This window comes from Rhea pennata, chromosome 24 (assembly GCF_028389875.1).
Source record: "Rhea pennata isolate bPtePen1 chromosome 24, bPtePen1.pri, whole genome shotgun sequence".
In the NCBI taxonomy this organism is placed as follows: domain Eukaryota; kingdom Metazoa; phylum Chordata; class Aves; order Rheiformes; family Rheidae; genus Rhea; species Rhea pennata.
This window is the reverse complement of record NC_084686.1, coordinates 5,205,890-5,221,905: the sequence shown is the minus strand read 5'-3', so window position 1 is coordinate 5,221,905 and position 16,016 is coordinate 5,205,890. Positions and strand designations below refer to the sequence as shown.

Below are 16,016 nucleotides of genomic sequence, written 5' to 3'. Positions count from 1 at the left end.
AAGCTGGGAAGCAAAACCGAGCCCTTCTTTCCCCTCTGCAGTTTCTCAGGGCCACTCACCGATCAGCCTCTCACAGGTGCTCCTAGGGAGGTGCTTTGCAACATGACCGATGACACACAGGATATGTCCTGTAGTATCAGAGCTTATGTTCTGCTGCCTGAAAAATAGCAGAGGGGACAAATGAACATTAATGCAAAGAAACAACACTATAGCACAGCAGAAAAATCCTTTCGTCCAGGATATGTATTATCAAGACTGATCTGTCAAATCAGATGAAAATTTGAAAAGCTTAGGGTAACAGTTGGTTCCTGCATATATCTGCAGGCCATCACTTGCCTCCTAGCTGGAAACATCCACAGCCTGGATAAAGGACTGTGATCTAAGCAGCTAAACAGCATTCTACTTGTGGAAGGACAGAAAGTGCTCACTTGCTTTGTTCCCCTTCTTCATCTCCATCTCTTTCCTGCAGAATGGAGTTCAAAGCACACGTATACCTGCTGATATTGTCCCAGGCTTCAATGATCTTGGAATAATCCAGTTTGGGTGAAGAACCTGCCACCTTGGCAAGCAACATCCAAGCCGGTACAGCATGCTCTGTTTCCACATGGGACATTACATTATTGATGAAGGTGGAGGATAATTTATTCTGCCTGGACCAAATGTGAAAAGCTTTGTTCAGATAACGACTACAAGAAAGAAAGAAAAGAAAAAATAGGTTAAACAAAGAGTAAATGAAATACTTGGTGTTAAAGGCCAGTAAATCCAATATCTCTATCCAGGATACATACACTAGGCAACGTAACAGAGCTTGTAACAGTTTGTATTCTTACTCCTCAGAGGAAGTCAGGATATCCACTACATTTTTTACCACCAATATTTACCATTCTCTTTCAGACAATTCACAACTTTGATGCACTTAAAGACCTGACAGACATGCATGCCACTGAGACAGAAAGTCCAACTGACACCAACACAAATCAAGAAAATGTAATTTCAGCAACCTCTAAGGAAGACTTTCTAGAAGTTTTATTTAACATCTGCAACGGGACAGAAAATAGTGATGTTAAGGTACACAAGTTGCTCATTTATCTGTTTACCCCTAGTCACCTACTTCATACTGAGAGAGTTCTGAGATTCATCAGGCTGGTAGGTACTTTAAGGTCATCAAGAAGAAGGTGCTATGAAACTGCCAATTTAGTTACAAAATTGCCCAAATTAGAACATCGACAGCTTCACAGATTGGCAATGCAGCACAACCAGTATTTCATTTTCTACTTCTGAGCTATGCCTTGTTGACTAATAAACATACAACGGTCTTTAGTCAACTGATGTTGCATCCTTGCCATACTGTGCGTCATCTCATTTCTTTTGCTACTTCCCACAGCGCTCTGCAAAAGGCAGAATAATACTATTTGTCATAAGACAAGTAACCATATTGTACATAGAAATAATAAAAAGAGATGTTCTCTTTTCTTTATATGTACTATTACCTCTGACATTGAAACACCATTTAACTTAAATATTCGTGCTGCTGTCAACACACCAAGAACATCACATGACATTCCCATTTACGAACACTAGAGTTCAGAGAGAGATTAGAGGTAACAGGAAGAGCAAGTAAAAATACTTGACGCAAAGGAAAACTGCACTCTTCTCACCAACTGCCAACATATATGTGCTTGACAGTTCATCGGTCCCAGGAAATGTCAGAGCAACACAAGCAGCTGACAACATGACAGTTTCGGTCTCTGACCAGAATATGAACTTACCTCCTCTGTTTCAAGTAGGAAACAGAAGTAGCTTGAAAAAGTCAACACATTTAGTTTCCTGTCTTCATGCAATAGACAGCACATGCATTTGAACAATACGTAAACTATGATACTTAAATAGCCTTTGGTCATGCAGCAAATGAAAAAGCTGCGAGTATAACCTCATACTTGTATCTTAATCCTCCAATCAATAGGCAATTTCCTGCTGTAAAGGGAAAACTGCATATTCTAATAAGATGCATTCATGGAAAAAAAATCTAGATTTTTTTTCCATGAATGCTAACATAATAAAGGCAATAAAAACCATCTGACACTGGAAAAGATACAGATATGCTAGCAGAATCCAAGTTCTTTCATTGATAATAATGGGGGGGAGAGATTACTTACCACAGCTCCTGGCTTTCTGAAGTCAAGAGGGTAAGGAGCTCCCATGCTAGAACCTGCTTTTCATCTTCACTACTGAATTTATTATAATGCTTTATATGTTGTAACAAGAGCTGATAAAGACAATCCAAGGCCTTTTCTTGGACAGAACTTTCAGCATCCATCACAACAGGCACCACTCCATTTAACCAGGCCTTCTGTACCAGAACATTATGGTGCTGCGTCTGAGAGAAACAGACTTTGTATTAGAAATATTTCTAAGTCCTGTATGTATGGATAAGATCAGTAAAGGCCTAGAAACCTCCAGACTCATCTGCCAGCTTTAAAAATAAATTTTAATAAAAGAACATACTGCTTAACTAGCACTATAATAAGGCAGCATATGGAACAAGAGTGCTTGAATCTCCTTGATACCATGACACGCCGATCACATTTGTGATCAAGCTCCCTCGTATTCCTGTTGAAGTTCTGTAACGCTTTGTTTTGCAGCTCTATAAATAATTGTAAGTGTCCCAATAAAGCTGTACAGCACATGATTTAACACCAAAAACCAGGAGTTGTGATTAATATAAAGCTCATGCTCTGAGCCTAAGTTACTAACCCTTTGTGAATAAATAGAGAAATACGAAAAATATTGCAGTGATATCATCTTCACTTTACATCTCAGTAAAGTGATTCAGATTTTTTTTTAAACTTGATAAGGCCAACAACATAAACATTTTCTCCATGACACACAAACCAACAGCCAGGAAAATAATGTATCCAGCAGTTGGATGCCTCCTACATAAATCACAAGTTTATGTGAGAATGAGTCATGACTTCCAAGTCAAAAGGTAATAAAAAACTTAAAACACAGTCATAAAAAGAATCTGGATGAATGAACAACTGACATTACCAGATGTGTCTGTTTCTCCCTTCTTTTAACCCACCCTTTGCCCATCTCAGGTCTGGATAAGAATTTGTGCTACTTTTCCTCACCGTAAGGAGTTCTGTTATAGACTGCAAGGCCTGTTTCCGTACAGCAATAGCAGGGTCCCGGCAACGATCTTGAAGAGTGGACAAGTCTTCCGGAGCACAAGGAATCACATTGTGTTTCAGGATGCTCATAAAAACCTGGAAGTCAAAAGCCAGAATAACTTTGTTGGATATACAGGTCGAGAGGACTTGGTAGCAAATCAAAAATACAACCCATTCCCTACCAGCCTGAGCTACAGATTAACTTATGTCACTGACAGTGAAACATCATATAAACAATTTATAAGAACTGGGCAGAACCAGACAGAACAGAGACCATCTTTTCCATTCAGATTTTGTTATAGCACTTCATACAAAGTCAGCTTCACATTTCCCCCTTGAAACTGATACGTCTTTTATACGTACTAGGTCTTTTACCCGGTAAGAAGGTAATGAAAAGGTATAAAATCATAAACGGAGAAACTCAAATCAGTGTGGATCTGAGAGGAAAATTTGGAGGAAACAGGACTAACACAAAGAAAGGCAGTCAATAGTAGACATATACTTTTTAAAACAAGGACATTTCCATTAAACAATGTATCTTTTAAAGCTAATTACTTAATAATAATAAAAAAAAAGAGCAACAAGCAGAGCAATGCATTCCTCAAATAGAGGCTGGATATAGCCTAGTATCTTTCTTAATGAGATCAAAACAAACTAAGTAGCTAATATGCTTGAGTTTATAAGGAAGCTGCTTAATTTAAACACCTATTGACAAAAGATGCTTTCTTTCTAAAGGATGGAATATGGGAATGCCAGCAAGAGTACTAGGGAAGGTTTTAATCATCATACTTGTTTACTAGTTTCTAATAAGTGAATACTACAAAACCTTTTAAAGGCCTGTTTGTACTTTGCAGAAACAGCCAGAAGCTACAGATGGGACATATCTACATACACTTCACTACGTTACTATGGTCTAACTATTTAATTTAATGCCACTCTTGGTAAACATGTAGAGCAAAGAAGCAGTCAAAAAAAAAAAAAAAAAAAAAAAAAAAAAAAAAAAAAAAAAAACATACCTGGAGAGCAGACTTCCTCACATTGGTCTTCTCATCCCCTGCTCTCAGTCTCAGCATGGCCATGATCTCTTTTCCTATCCAAATGCACAATGAAAAAGAAAATACAATAGACTGCCCAAAACATCATTTTGCAGGGCTAACACAATGAACACTGTGCAGCAGGGAGAGGCATAGCTCTGTGCTCTCCTGAGCAGCTCTTGTTGCCAAAGACTTTCAAGGAGCAAGAGCAGAGGATTGATCAAAGCAGGATAAAAAGTGATCATCCAGAATGAGGTATTAGCAAATGGAAAAAAAAAAGAATAACTTTCAAAAATTTTCATTTGAAAATATATCTTAGGACATATCACAAAAGAAAGTGATACATTGAGTCATTTGATATATGCAGCAAAAGGAAATAACCTGTAATTTCCAGCCCATTTATTTTTCTGCTTAGGAGATGTTAGGCTGCCATCAAAGTTTGAAAGCCTCATCAAATGAATCATACACAGCTCTAACAAAAATCTGTAGCACATATAACCTTGCCATCTGTGGGAAAAATACTTTGAGGACAGCCCACAAACAAACGGATCTAGCACAGACCTATGCAAAGAGCTTAGAAGCTCTTTTGTGAGTTATGTCTCACACCTCTGCACTGCATTAATACATGCACTTCTGTATTTTATAGAGGGGAAATTATTCCCACTTACAAACTGACTGAATTTTCCTGAGGTTGCAGAATGGCACCTAAAGAGAAGAACGCAAGAGTCCACGTGGATAACGGAATACTTCTGCCATGAATGGAATGTTAGGCCTAAAATCTTACTTTCCCTAGCTATATTCATACATATTTCTGTATATTCTTGGGAAAAATACTTAATCAAGATGATGGCTCATTCAAGATGATGCCTTATTAACTGACGCATAGCTGAATACATAAAGCCACAATCAACTATTTCCAGCCTTCAAATCATTCAAAAGGATGGTTGACAAGCTGGCAATTTCAAGCATTTTACCAATGCTTCCAGGGCTTCTATAATCCTTGTTATAATTCTGCCAATAATAACCAGACTTCCCAAATATATGCCAAATTTAGAGATCTATTGGTCATAGAAATTCATATGAAGAGCCACTGTGCTGCCATTAAAAAATAGGATTAGTCACAGGTGACTAATCAAAAGTAGTTTGAAGATAGATTTTGACCAGAGGAAGTAAAGGAACTTTGATGTGTGTGATTAGTGTTTCCTTAATGGGCAGCTAACTACAATTTTACCTTTTTCCTGAAAATAGCTTGACAGAAAAAGCACAGAATGTTTTCATTGCAAGATTTTGCCATGAAAATAGTCCAGCTCTTGTGAAGGTGACCATATCTGTTAAAACAATCACACTTTGCCAGCTGGCACTGATTTTACTCACAGGAACACAGGAAAAAATACTGAGTTCTAAAAAGCCGAGAACTAGCGAGGGAACATAATGTTTTGGGTTCTTCATATTCTGCAGCACATACTTCTCTCTGCATACTATCTCCATCCTTCTCATCTTTGCCCACATGTATTTAGCACATTCTGCTTACCCTTGGCTAAGATTTATTTTGTGTCTGCAATATGAGCTATTTGGTCCTCATAAAAGTGCAAAATTAGCACAGGCACAAGCCAAACACAAACGTGTGCCAGACAGCTTTGCTAATGCTCCTTGACTGACTCACTGAGCCCTGTACTTCAGCTATCCTCTGGAGTCCTAGAGAGTCCTTTTTCATCCAGTCCCTTTCTCAATTTGTTTAGCCAAGTGCCAGCTGTATGCTCAGCTGGGTATCAGATACAAAACCAGGGATCCTCTGCCATAAGGAGTCTGCAACTAAGCAGGGAATACACAATACTGTAAGCGGCCTGGAGGACATTTCTATCTGAAAGAGCAGATTAACAAAATTTATCGGTGAAATGTTTTAAAAGAAAGCTTTGAATAGAGAAGATGGGAGTCTGGCTCATGGAGATAGGGAGAGAGATCCCATGTGAAGAGCAGCATGAGACATGTAACAAAGACACAAATGCAGGATGTGAACTAAGCAATGAATTGAATTGTGAGCAGTTCAACAGAGGTGAACAGTAAGAACTGAGAGCAAAGATAACGGCAGAGGCCTAAAGGTTAGAAAGAAAAGCTTTTACACGGAAGACGAAAAGAAAGGAAGGGATTTAAAGAGGGAACAAAATGGCCAGAACAGCCAACTTACATGCTGATTTCATGCTATCAACAAATTAAGACTAGCAGGTTGCCATCCTGCGTCAGTCCATTTAACCTCATACTCCGCTTTCAACTCCAGCCAATACCTGATGCTGCAGAGAAGTTAATTCTTCCCCACATAACAGTGCCAGTCAAAGGTGCTCCGTTTCATGTAGTGAAAATATATTAGTTCTTTGTGCATTGAAGCAAGAGGAGATTTAATTACCCTTAAATTTATGAAGCTGCAAGTATTATATCCTAACATCAATTACCATCCTTTCTGGAAAGGATTAATTACCTGCTTTTCAACAAGTGTTGCTTCCCCATTAGTGGAAATGGGCATTAGAATTTCAAGATAAAATTTATTTTTCAGACTTAAGTGGAAAGAGTATTTCTTTATGGCTGGCAATTCCACTCCCTTCATCACCTGCAAGTGGTTTTTAACAGCTCCTCAGAAAGCTCTCTCCACTTTCTTTGAAAAATGAACAACAAATACACTTCAGAAAAATCTGATTTCAATTAAACTTTTGCAAAAACTATCCAAAAAAGCTAGTATAATTTTGACATACCATCAAGCACACCTCTATCACTGCCGTCTGACAAATCAATAGTTTTGAAAGTTGGTAGGGTCTTCAGCGGGTGGTTGGACAGAACTGAAAGAAAGGTTAAAAGTTTAAGAATTAAAATGGCACGCGTTCACTCAGCAATATGATTCATTGTTAAACAGAAAGCTTCGGACATCCCCTAGACTTTATAAATATATTTATTTTTTAAAAAACAGCATGCCAAGAAAAGCCTAAGATTTACTATACGAGAATGACTCTATACCTTCTACATCGACCATCAAACTCGCAGTGTTTGTGTTTCCTTTCAAGACTGTGTGGTCAGAGGCTGCCAAAAGGAAATAAAAAAGAAAAGAATTTAAATGTAGTATTTCCATTTAGGATAGTCTGTCATTCCAAATATTCTCAGAAAAGTAATCCAACTGTAAGGTGCTATATTCACACTTTTGAATTGTGCCATCTGGCCTTCACTGCACCTGAGAGAGTTCGGCATGCCAGTTATGAAAAACACAACTCAGCAGAGGAAAAAGGCAACTCAAGATTTAACCAATTGTCAGGCAAGAATGAACTTTTTTTCTAAATGACCAACCAAATCACCATCTCAGGGAGGAATCAACTTAGAACAGAAAACCCCTCCAAATGCAAGACTTTATGAGTAACAAGACTCATTTATTACTTCCCTTTACGACAAAGTACGCAAGGGTACCATATGCTGAATTTTAAGCTCCTGACCATCAGTTCTACTATCTCCCAGTAACTATTCCCCAGAAAATATTTTAAAATATCTAATTTATCTACAATACTTACAGCTTTGTAGTAAGTCCTGTATACTCTCCAAGGTAGTAGAGGCTTTCATTTCCAGACAGTGTGCAAAACTGCTTAAAGCTTTGCTACGAACTGCTGGTGCTTTGTCTGAGCACCGGCCAAACACCATGACCTGTACTAAAAACTCGTGCTTTAGAAACTTCTGACGGTCCAGGGACAAGGTGCTATCTGAGTTCCTCTCTGGCACATCCAATAAAGCTAAAGCTACATCAAGGGCAAACACTCTGTACGAAGTCTGTTCAAAAGAAAAAGTACATAGGATCCTCTGTTAGTGAAAGCAAAGTCACAAGAACTGCCTACTTAGTTTATGTGCCCTTAGGTATAGATAATAACAACAATGCTATTCAATATTTGAACTCTTCATCTTCAAAATACTGCTGTACGTGAATTTTGGAATATTAAGGAGATGTACTTACTTTGGCACTGTGTGAGTACTTATAAAGCCAAGCAATGAAGTCAGCAAACTCTGTGCAAGGGAGTTTACTCAGCAAATTCACCAAGGCCTGTGCAGCATATGTGCGATAATCAGCCTTATCTGGGACCTGAAAAACAAGCCTAATTGACCTTGCAAATTATAATATTCCAATGCTCTGCTCTAAAAGCCAAAAAGGCATTTGAGGGCTCAAGATAAATATCTCTTTATTTAATGAGGCGACACAGTCACGTTCACCAAGCACTAGGAGGAGAATCACAACTTCCTCTGCCCCTACTTCAGCACTCACCACCAACATGCAGCAAGTTCCCAAGGCAAAGGCAGAGTTAAGGTTAAATCCAGAGGCAGTGTGTACATAGCAGTCTTCAGATAGTTAGTTGGGCAAAGAGTTCATGTGATCCTCATTTCCCTCCACTAAAAGTGTTAATAGCAACTGCAGATATGCTCAAAATTTTGGAAAGTTCAGAAGTAGGCTAAAAGCAATTGTGAATGGAAGGGGAAGTGTACACCATTGGTATTCTCCTAGGATATGAAACTATTTTCAAGATTTCTGAAAACTCTGATAAAGATCAACACAAAACACAATCAGATTGTCATGAGATTGGCAAATAATGAAAATCTTCTTATTCCTCACAAAGCACTGTGAAAAATGATTTCCCAACTATTACATATACTGCAATGTATCCACAGATAAGTTCTTCTAACCAAGATACACCAAAACTTAACATACCTTGGTACAAATGTGTTGCAGTAATATTCGAAGTACAGGAAAAGCAACCTCTTTCAGCTCTTCTACTACAGAACTGCACAGAAGAACAAAAAGGGAAAATATTAAGGTTGGTTTTGTAACAGAGCAAAACTCAAGTCAAGGCCATAGCTTTTAAGATACATGTTGAAAGTCACATTCCAGAGTCATGAGAGCTAGTGCAGTAGGACAAGGTCAGAGGACAGATATAGTTACTTTCTACATTAACTTGGCTTTGTAGGCATAAAATATTTCTTCCAGTATCTTTCTACAAGTGGAAGGGACAATATGAAAAGCTTATTTATTTTCAGTGTAATTATTAAATGTCATCTGAGGTTCTCTGCACAAGCTACACTTTCCAACAATAAAGCTCCCCATGTAGGGGGAAAAATATACATAGGCAAAACACATCTTTAATCAAAAGAAAGGTTTATTTTCAGTAGCAATTGGAATAGATGGATAAACATTCTGACTCTGTTTATGAAATAATTTTGAACCAAAAAACTTAGATCCAAATAATATCACCTGGCAAAATATGACTCCTAGCAGAATTTCTCCTTCAATTACGGAGAAATGAGCTCCACATCCATACAGTATCTCCTTCACAATACTTTATGATAAGCTATAAAACCTGAAAAACTGACACAAAGCAAAATACTGGAGAAGATAATTCCTCTCCACTCACTGCCACCTTTCTGTCAAACACCACCTTCTTTCCCTTCCCCCAGCAAGTACTGTAAATTACTATTACAGAAACTGAAATTAAACCTCAGCTGCACAAACAGCTTCAAAGTAAGTCCCAGTTATTCTCATCCCTTTATCAACTAACAGTAAAGTGAAGGCACACCAGAAGGAAGAGCAGACATACCCGGGAAGGGTAGTGCCAGAGCTCTGTACTTCACCTGATGAATTTTATAGCCTGATTCCTGGCACTGATCACAGGCGATGTGATTGCAAGGACTGTGCGTCTGGAACCTCCTCCATCTTCCACCATAAGAATAACATTGAGAATTCTTTGGAAGACACAGCGAAGAATCTGGAAGGAAAAGGTTATCTTCAGGTTTATTTTCAGTAGCAATTGGAATAGATAGATAAACCTTCTGACTCTGTTTATGAAATAATTTTGAACCAAAAAACTTAGATCCAAATAATACCACCTGGTAAAATATGACTCCTAGCAGAATAATTCAAAAGGGAACCATTTATACACCTAACACTTTTCCTAGACGTGATGATCTACAAATCCAGTAAGGCCTAAGAATGACTTCCTGACAACAACAGATTACCTCCAAAGCACTAGACATGAAATCACCAGAAACATTCTGAATTGGAGGAAATTCATCATTTTTTGCACAGAAGACACCTTAAATTAAAAGAATATTTTTACTGCCACATGCACTTGAACTCTGAGGGTTTTCCCCTTGCTGTTCTTCTGGGACCACAGCTCGCCTTGTTATTCTGACTTTCTCTGAGTAGTTGAACAGGAGAGACAGGAAAGATCATACAGGTCTGAAGAGGGGAGCTTCTTAGTACTGTAAGTATAAACACTTCTGAAAAGTTTGTGCTGCATTGGGAAACCAATGAGTTTAAAACTCAGCGGTCTAAGGCTGCAATTCGTCCTGGAAAGCAGGACACAGGCATTTATGAGGTTAGCGAGTACTGAGTTCTAGGCTTCCCTGACTAGACAGCTGCCAGTACCCTGGCTTGCTAGCTCAAAACTAGTTCATACGTGTTAACATAGATGCACAATCACAGCAGCAGTCACACCCCAGTTCAAAAGCTCCATCTCCAGAAGACGCATACAGATAGATAGGAGATGACACAGCATGCTCGGCAGTTTGACAAAATAAAAATGCAAAGCTGCAGACAGATTTCTGGTAGAACTGGATGTTCCATCACAACAGAATATTCTGTGAATTAGCATCAGCCTTGCCTATCATCATCTGTGCATAACATTTCCCCAGTTCCCACCATGCATCACTGCTGCACAATCCAGTGCTAGAGCACACTACCAAACAGTGCTGGAGCTCCACCTAGCCAAAAGCAAGAAAATTCCAGGGAAAGGCAGTAATCTGGAATTCTCTCTTTTAAGATGCAGAGATCTAATGTCACTGTAGCTATCTTCCCTTTTGAATTCATTCGTCAAAAGAGTCATTAAGGTACAGAATTGAATGCAAATGAAAAGCATCAACATACAAGTCAAAACAAGTAAGAATCAGGTGAAAAAAAGCATCTTGCATCTGAAGCAGCAAGCACATGAACAAAGTGGAAAAGCAATGTAAAAAGTAAAAATGCTCAGGTAAAAACAGCATGCAAAGGAGGAAAGAAACAACTATTCCTTTTCAACACAGCAGTGAGGATTTTAAAGACTTTCTCCAATTTTTACCTTATCTTCTGTACCGTGTAGAGGGGAACACAGTAATCGCAGTCCATAGTAGGCCAGCTCAGGGATGTACTCTGCTTGATTAACATTCCTAAACAAAAGAAGGCAAACAGATATCTGAGAATCAGAGAAACATTTACTGCACTTACTACAACTAAATGTGCTTATTAACTGGAAAATATTATTCAATATTTGCTAAATGTTGTTTGCTGTCAGCTAGGTGGAAAATTTTCCAATTATCTTTAGTGAAAGAATTCACTGCTTTCATTTTGATATAAACAGCGTAATAGCAATACAAGCATTTAGTGCTTTACTTCTTCAAAGCATTGTAAAAACATTATGAATTAATAGCTCACATTGTTGCTGAAAACTTGAACTCATGTACCACTGGCTCAAAGCTTGTCATCTCCACAAAGATCTGCAAGGAAAGAAAGCCAAGTTTAGCTAATTCACACAAGAGGAAGACATGCAGGTCCACTTGGACGCTTGAGAATCAGACTCGGAGAGAACCTCAGTCTCTCTTAACTTTGACACCACAGTACCTCACTTGAAGCAGACCCGCAAAAGCCGACAGGTTTGGTATCATGGTTCTTCCCTTGTTTACCGTGAGGTCTAAGCACCTTGGAACAAAACTCAAATTGCCCAGTCGGCCACTAGCTAGCGAATGCTAAGCATAAGGGGTATTTGAATGTTTGCCTCCCTCTGGAGCTCAGCTCTTTGAGTTTGAGCCAAAACTGTCACTGATGCACTGTCAGCGGCTTCCGATCCCAACGTCCCAGGCTTTTCCTATGGTTAGATGTTCAGTTCCTGGAAAGAGCAATTGTAAACAAGAGCCACACTTTCTAAAGCAATGGTGATCCCAGATTCATCATAAAATAAGCTATGGGTTAGCCTGCTTTCTCAGCCCCTGGACTAACTCTTTGCCACAAAATGCACAGACTTGGAGCAGGCACCCTATGCCAACATTTACACAGACCACAGTCTAACCAGTGGACCGTTTTAAGAAAGGCAAGACTGCCACCACTTCTGTGGCCATGGCTGCAGTATTCTGTTACTGACCAAAATTTGTGTTAGGGGACATACGATTCCTTCAGTCCAGAATATTGTTACCTGCAGGCAGTTCCGCACACACTGAGGTTTTTCCTTCAGGGAGAACTTAGGTAGAAGTCTTAAAAAGTTCTTCAGAAGAAGGAAGACTGAGTTGCGAACTTGAAGACAATCTTGAGTTGAAAAGTAAACCCCTTCATGATCCTCCTCCTCCTCTTCTTCCTCTCCAAAAATCCCTTCCATCTACATTGGCAGAAAACAAACAGAACCGTCCTATCCCACAGCAGTGACTGATCTGTTTTGCACATCTCTCTCAGTGCTTCACAGAGTTCTCAAGCTAGATCGTATAGGATTTTGCATCCAAAATTCTAAATCTTTTCTTTCAGATTACTTTAAATGCATTTAGTTGTGACAGAAAACAGATTAAAAAAAAAAAGAAAAAAGAAGAAAGGATCAAAGTTACATAACATAGAAGAGCTCTCACATAGCTTATTCTTGTTTTGAAGATTTCGAAGGAGAAAGTCCATCAGAATTGAAGACAACTATTTGAATTTTCATCTGACACTTAGAGATTCACCTAAAGTAATTCCCATTGCTCCTATTCCCTTTTTCCTTTCCTGGCATGACCCAGCAGCATCAATGTTCCTTCAGGATTTCTGACCAGTAATTCTCAGTTCCACAAAGAAAATCATATAAATGTCAGAACTAGCAGCTGAATATAGCTAACCACAGCATTTTGCCCTTAAGCTCCCATCAGTAAGCTAGCAAGGAAACTCAAATACTATTTGCAAGCCTGTCACTTATTAACCTGCAGGTCTCTTAAAGAAGCTGACACAATCTAGTTTCCCCCTTTGCTACTGAGCTTTCTAACAATATGCCACAGACAAATAAGCTTTCTTTCTCCTGTTAGTCAGCAGCCAAGGAACTGCAGCTAGCACTGAATCATCAGACCTCTGAAATTCCTAATAATAGGCAAAGTATCAAGAGCACAGCTTGACTGCTGAATAAAAGGCTGAGGAAAAAGGGCTGAAAAAGAGGAAAACCATGACATAGATCTAGAAGTGAAATCGCTTGCCAATGATTTGTTTATAAACAGAAATTTATATCTGAAGAAACTACACAAACATCTTACACTGGAGTTCTCCTTTCTGCTTGGTTTTCCTTTCTTTCTATTTCTTCTTGCATTGGCCCAACAGCTTTGGGCATCAGCTTTTTTCCTTTTCCTTGTCAGATTTGGTTCTTGAGGCCAGCTTTTTATCAGTGTTTGAAGACATTTGTCAAACATCACTTGATGGAACATCTGGTTAGCTACACTGCCTGTCCAAAAAAGAAAACACCATAGTCATCTTCCAGACAAAATACACAGAGAGTATGAAGCCATCTGGCCATCTCTTCCTTTTTTTTTCCAGTCAAGGAGATGGTCAGGACAAAACACTATCCTGGGAACCTAAGAAAGTTTGGCAAATGAAAAAAAAATGTTTCAACAAAGCTAGACAGTGTCAGGGCCTAGAATCAGCTAAGGCATTCTCCAGCAATATCACCAACTGATTGTCCCCTTCTAACCTATAATGTGTTGCACAACAAGGATCAGCAAAGCTTTTAAGAAGAGTGCACATCAGTCTTGAACACAAAACAATGCTTCCATGAATTAGCCTGCTATAAAATTCCAACTGCCTTTTGTTATGAACAGATAACTTTGTTTGCACAAATCAGCCTGCTAAAAGCACTGCACAGCTAAGTCCTCTCTACTTACACAGCAAGAATTGCACAAGTTTTGACAGAATAAGCTTCTCTCACAGTTGTGTCTCACTGTCAACCCAGTAGGATATGTGTGGTTCCATTTCCATGTTCAGATTCTCCAGTCAGCCTTGTCACAAAACTAGACACATGACCAGGAAGATACATAGCAACGCAGACCTGGACTGAGACCATCAAACCACTTTATGACAGGACACAAAGACACAGATCAGAACAACTGTTCTGATCTTCAACACTGCAGCTGAGCTTCATCCCCAAGGTTTTCAGGGAGATCAGACAAATAGTTCAAAAGCCATCAATTGTTCCACTGGGAATTCTTGCAAGTGACAGAGTGCTGATTTTGCCTGAACAATGTTTCATCCAAGAGCAGCAAGGCATGTTCCTTCACTCACCTGGAATTTCAAGCAGTAAGAAGTACAACGCAGCAGCCTGAAGAGCATAAACCCGCTGCTGTGCATTAGCTCTTTTATCCTGGCCCACATGGACAAAGTGGTGTAACACAGCCACAAGAGCAGTATGAGAGAGGTTGTTTTCAGCAAACAAGGTCCAGATACTCTGAAGCAAAATACATGAGTAATAGTAAGAAATTCAGTAATAACCTTGTGGAGACTCTGTACGTGTTATCTGCTCGAGAAAGACCTTAGTTAAAAAGAACATGAAGAGCTGTTTTGAAAGAGAAATATTTCACTCACATAACATTTTTCCCCCTCAAGTCTGCTAAATAAAATGCCTTGGAGTAACCAAAATTGTTCACAGATTTACTTCCACAAGTTTGAATGCACAGATGGAGGACAGGGAATTCTGGTAGATAAGGTTATGAGATGCTTTCTCATGACGTACTCAAAAAGTTCTTGTGAACTACACTGTGGTAAGACATTTCTGTTCATATTTTCAACAGCTGCCACAGTGACCAACCCTTTACTCATTTACATGTGTGTGTGTGTATATATACACACACATACACACACACACACAAATATAATTTATAAATAAATGTACTTTTTTAAAAAAACTTAGGAATAATTTCTCGCTGAAGCTTTCTGGCATGTATGGCAGATAGGAATCTTTTATGCAGTCTTAGATACTCATTCTAAGGACAATGTTTCTTAAAATTCAAGACGGTATAAACATGAATAGAAAAACATAGGACTTGAATCTTTGTTAAGTAGAATATATCCCATGGCCTTACCTCTATATTCTCATCGTTCTCAGCAGCAAAAGGTGAGAGAGACTGGTATAGCCAGGTGAAAGCATCAAGTCCTTCTTCTGTAATCGCCTCTTCTATCCTGGAATCCAGAGGTTCAGTCTCTGTGAAATCTAGATCCCAGACTGTGTTCACCCAGGCTAAGAGAAAAACAGCTCATAAATATCAAATGCTAGGTTATACTTAAATAAATACTTTCATTCCAAAACATATTTCAAAATAAATATGGGCTACAACAACTAAATCAGAAACAGCAGGCCCTCACAGACAAGCAGTAACAATTTAAGGTGCAAGTACCGCCCAATGCTGGCTGCTACCATACCTGTAAGGAGGACAACAGAAGAGAACATGCATTCCTTTCACAACAGCCCTTAGCTCTGTATCTCAGAGAAGTGGAGCTTAAGACGTTTTGGGCTATATTCATCAAGACGTCAGAAAGCTGTTCCTTAAATTCTCATGCATATTATTCTAAAAACGTGTTCGTGTGGATGCATATACATACATACATACGTGTGTATATTTAAAACCCAGAGGCAAATACGTACATCCACACCCACATATACACAGAGAATGTGCAAATATATACAGAATGCATGCTCTCCCTGTAACACATCATAATGATTACACGGGACAGGGAAGGAGACAAGATTTGCCTGATGGAGGAGCTTGTCAAACGTGC

At 38.9% G+C, this 16,016-nt stretch overlaps 1 protein-coding gene across 1 annotated transcript in view; it reads right to left on the bottom strand.

Annotated features, from left to right (window-relative positions):
- NCAPD3 (non-SMC condensin II complex subunit D3) overlaps positions 1–16,016 on the bottom strand; it is a 32,112-nt gene that overhangs the window by 15,582 nt on the left and 514 nt on the right. The window contains exons 2-18 of the mRNA XM_062594392.1: positions 15,323–15,477; positions 14,526–14,688; positions 13,508–13,692; positions 12,439–12,618; positions 11,685–11,746; positions 11,332–11,419; positions 9,848–9,981; positions 8,931–9,003; positions 8,184–8,309; positions 7,750–8,002; positions 7,208–7,270; positions 6,949–7,032; positions 4,187–4,260; positions 3,132–3,266; positions 2,157–2,377; positions 495–686; positions 60–157 (exon numbers count right to left, since the gene is read on the bottom strand). Coding sequence (XP_062450376.1) covers positions 60–157; positions 495–686; positions 2,157–2,377; positions 3,132–3,266; positions 4,187–4,260; positions 6,949–7,032; positions 7,208–7,270; positions 7,750–8,002; positions 8,184–8,309; positions 8,931–9,003; positions 9,848–9,981; positions 11,332–11,419; positions 11,685–11,746; positions 12,439–12,618; positions 13,508–13,675 — 1,951 coding nt within the window. The 5' untranslated portion in view covers positions 13,676–13,692; positions 14,526–14,688; positions 15,323–15,477. The remainder of the gene's footprint in view (positions 1–59; positions 158–494; positions 687–2,156; positions 2,378–3,131; positions 3,267–4,186; positions 4,261–6,948; positions 7,033–7,207; positions 7,271–7,749; positions 8,003–8,183; positions 8,310–8,930; positions 9,004–9,847; positions 9,982–11,331; positions 11,420–11,684; positions 11,747–12,438; positions 12,619–13,507; positions 13,693–14,525; positions 14,689–15,322; positions 15,478–16,016) is intronic.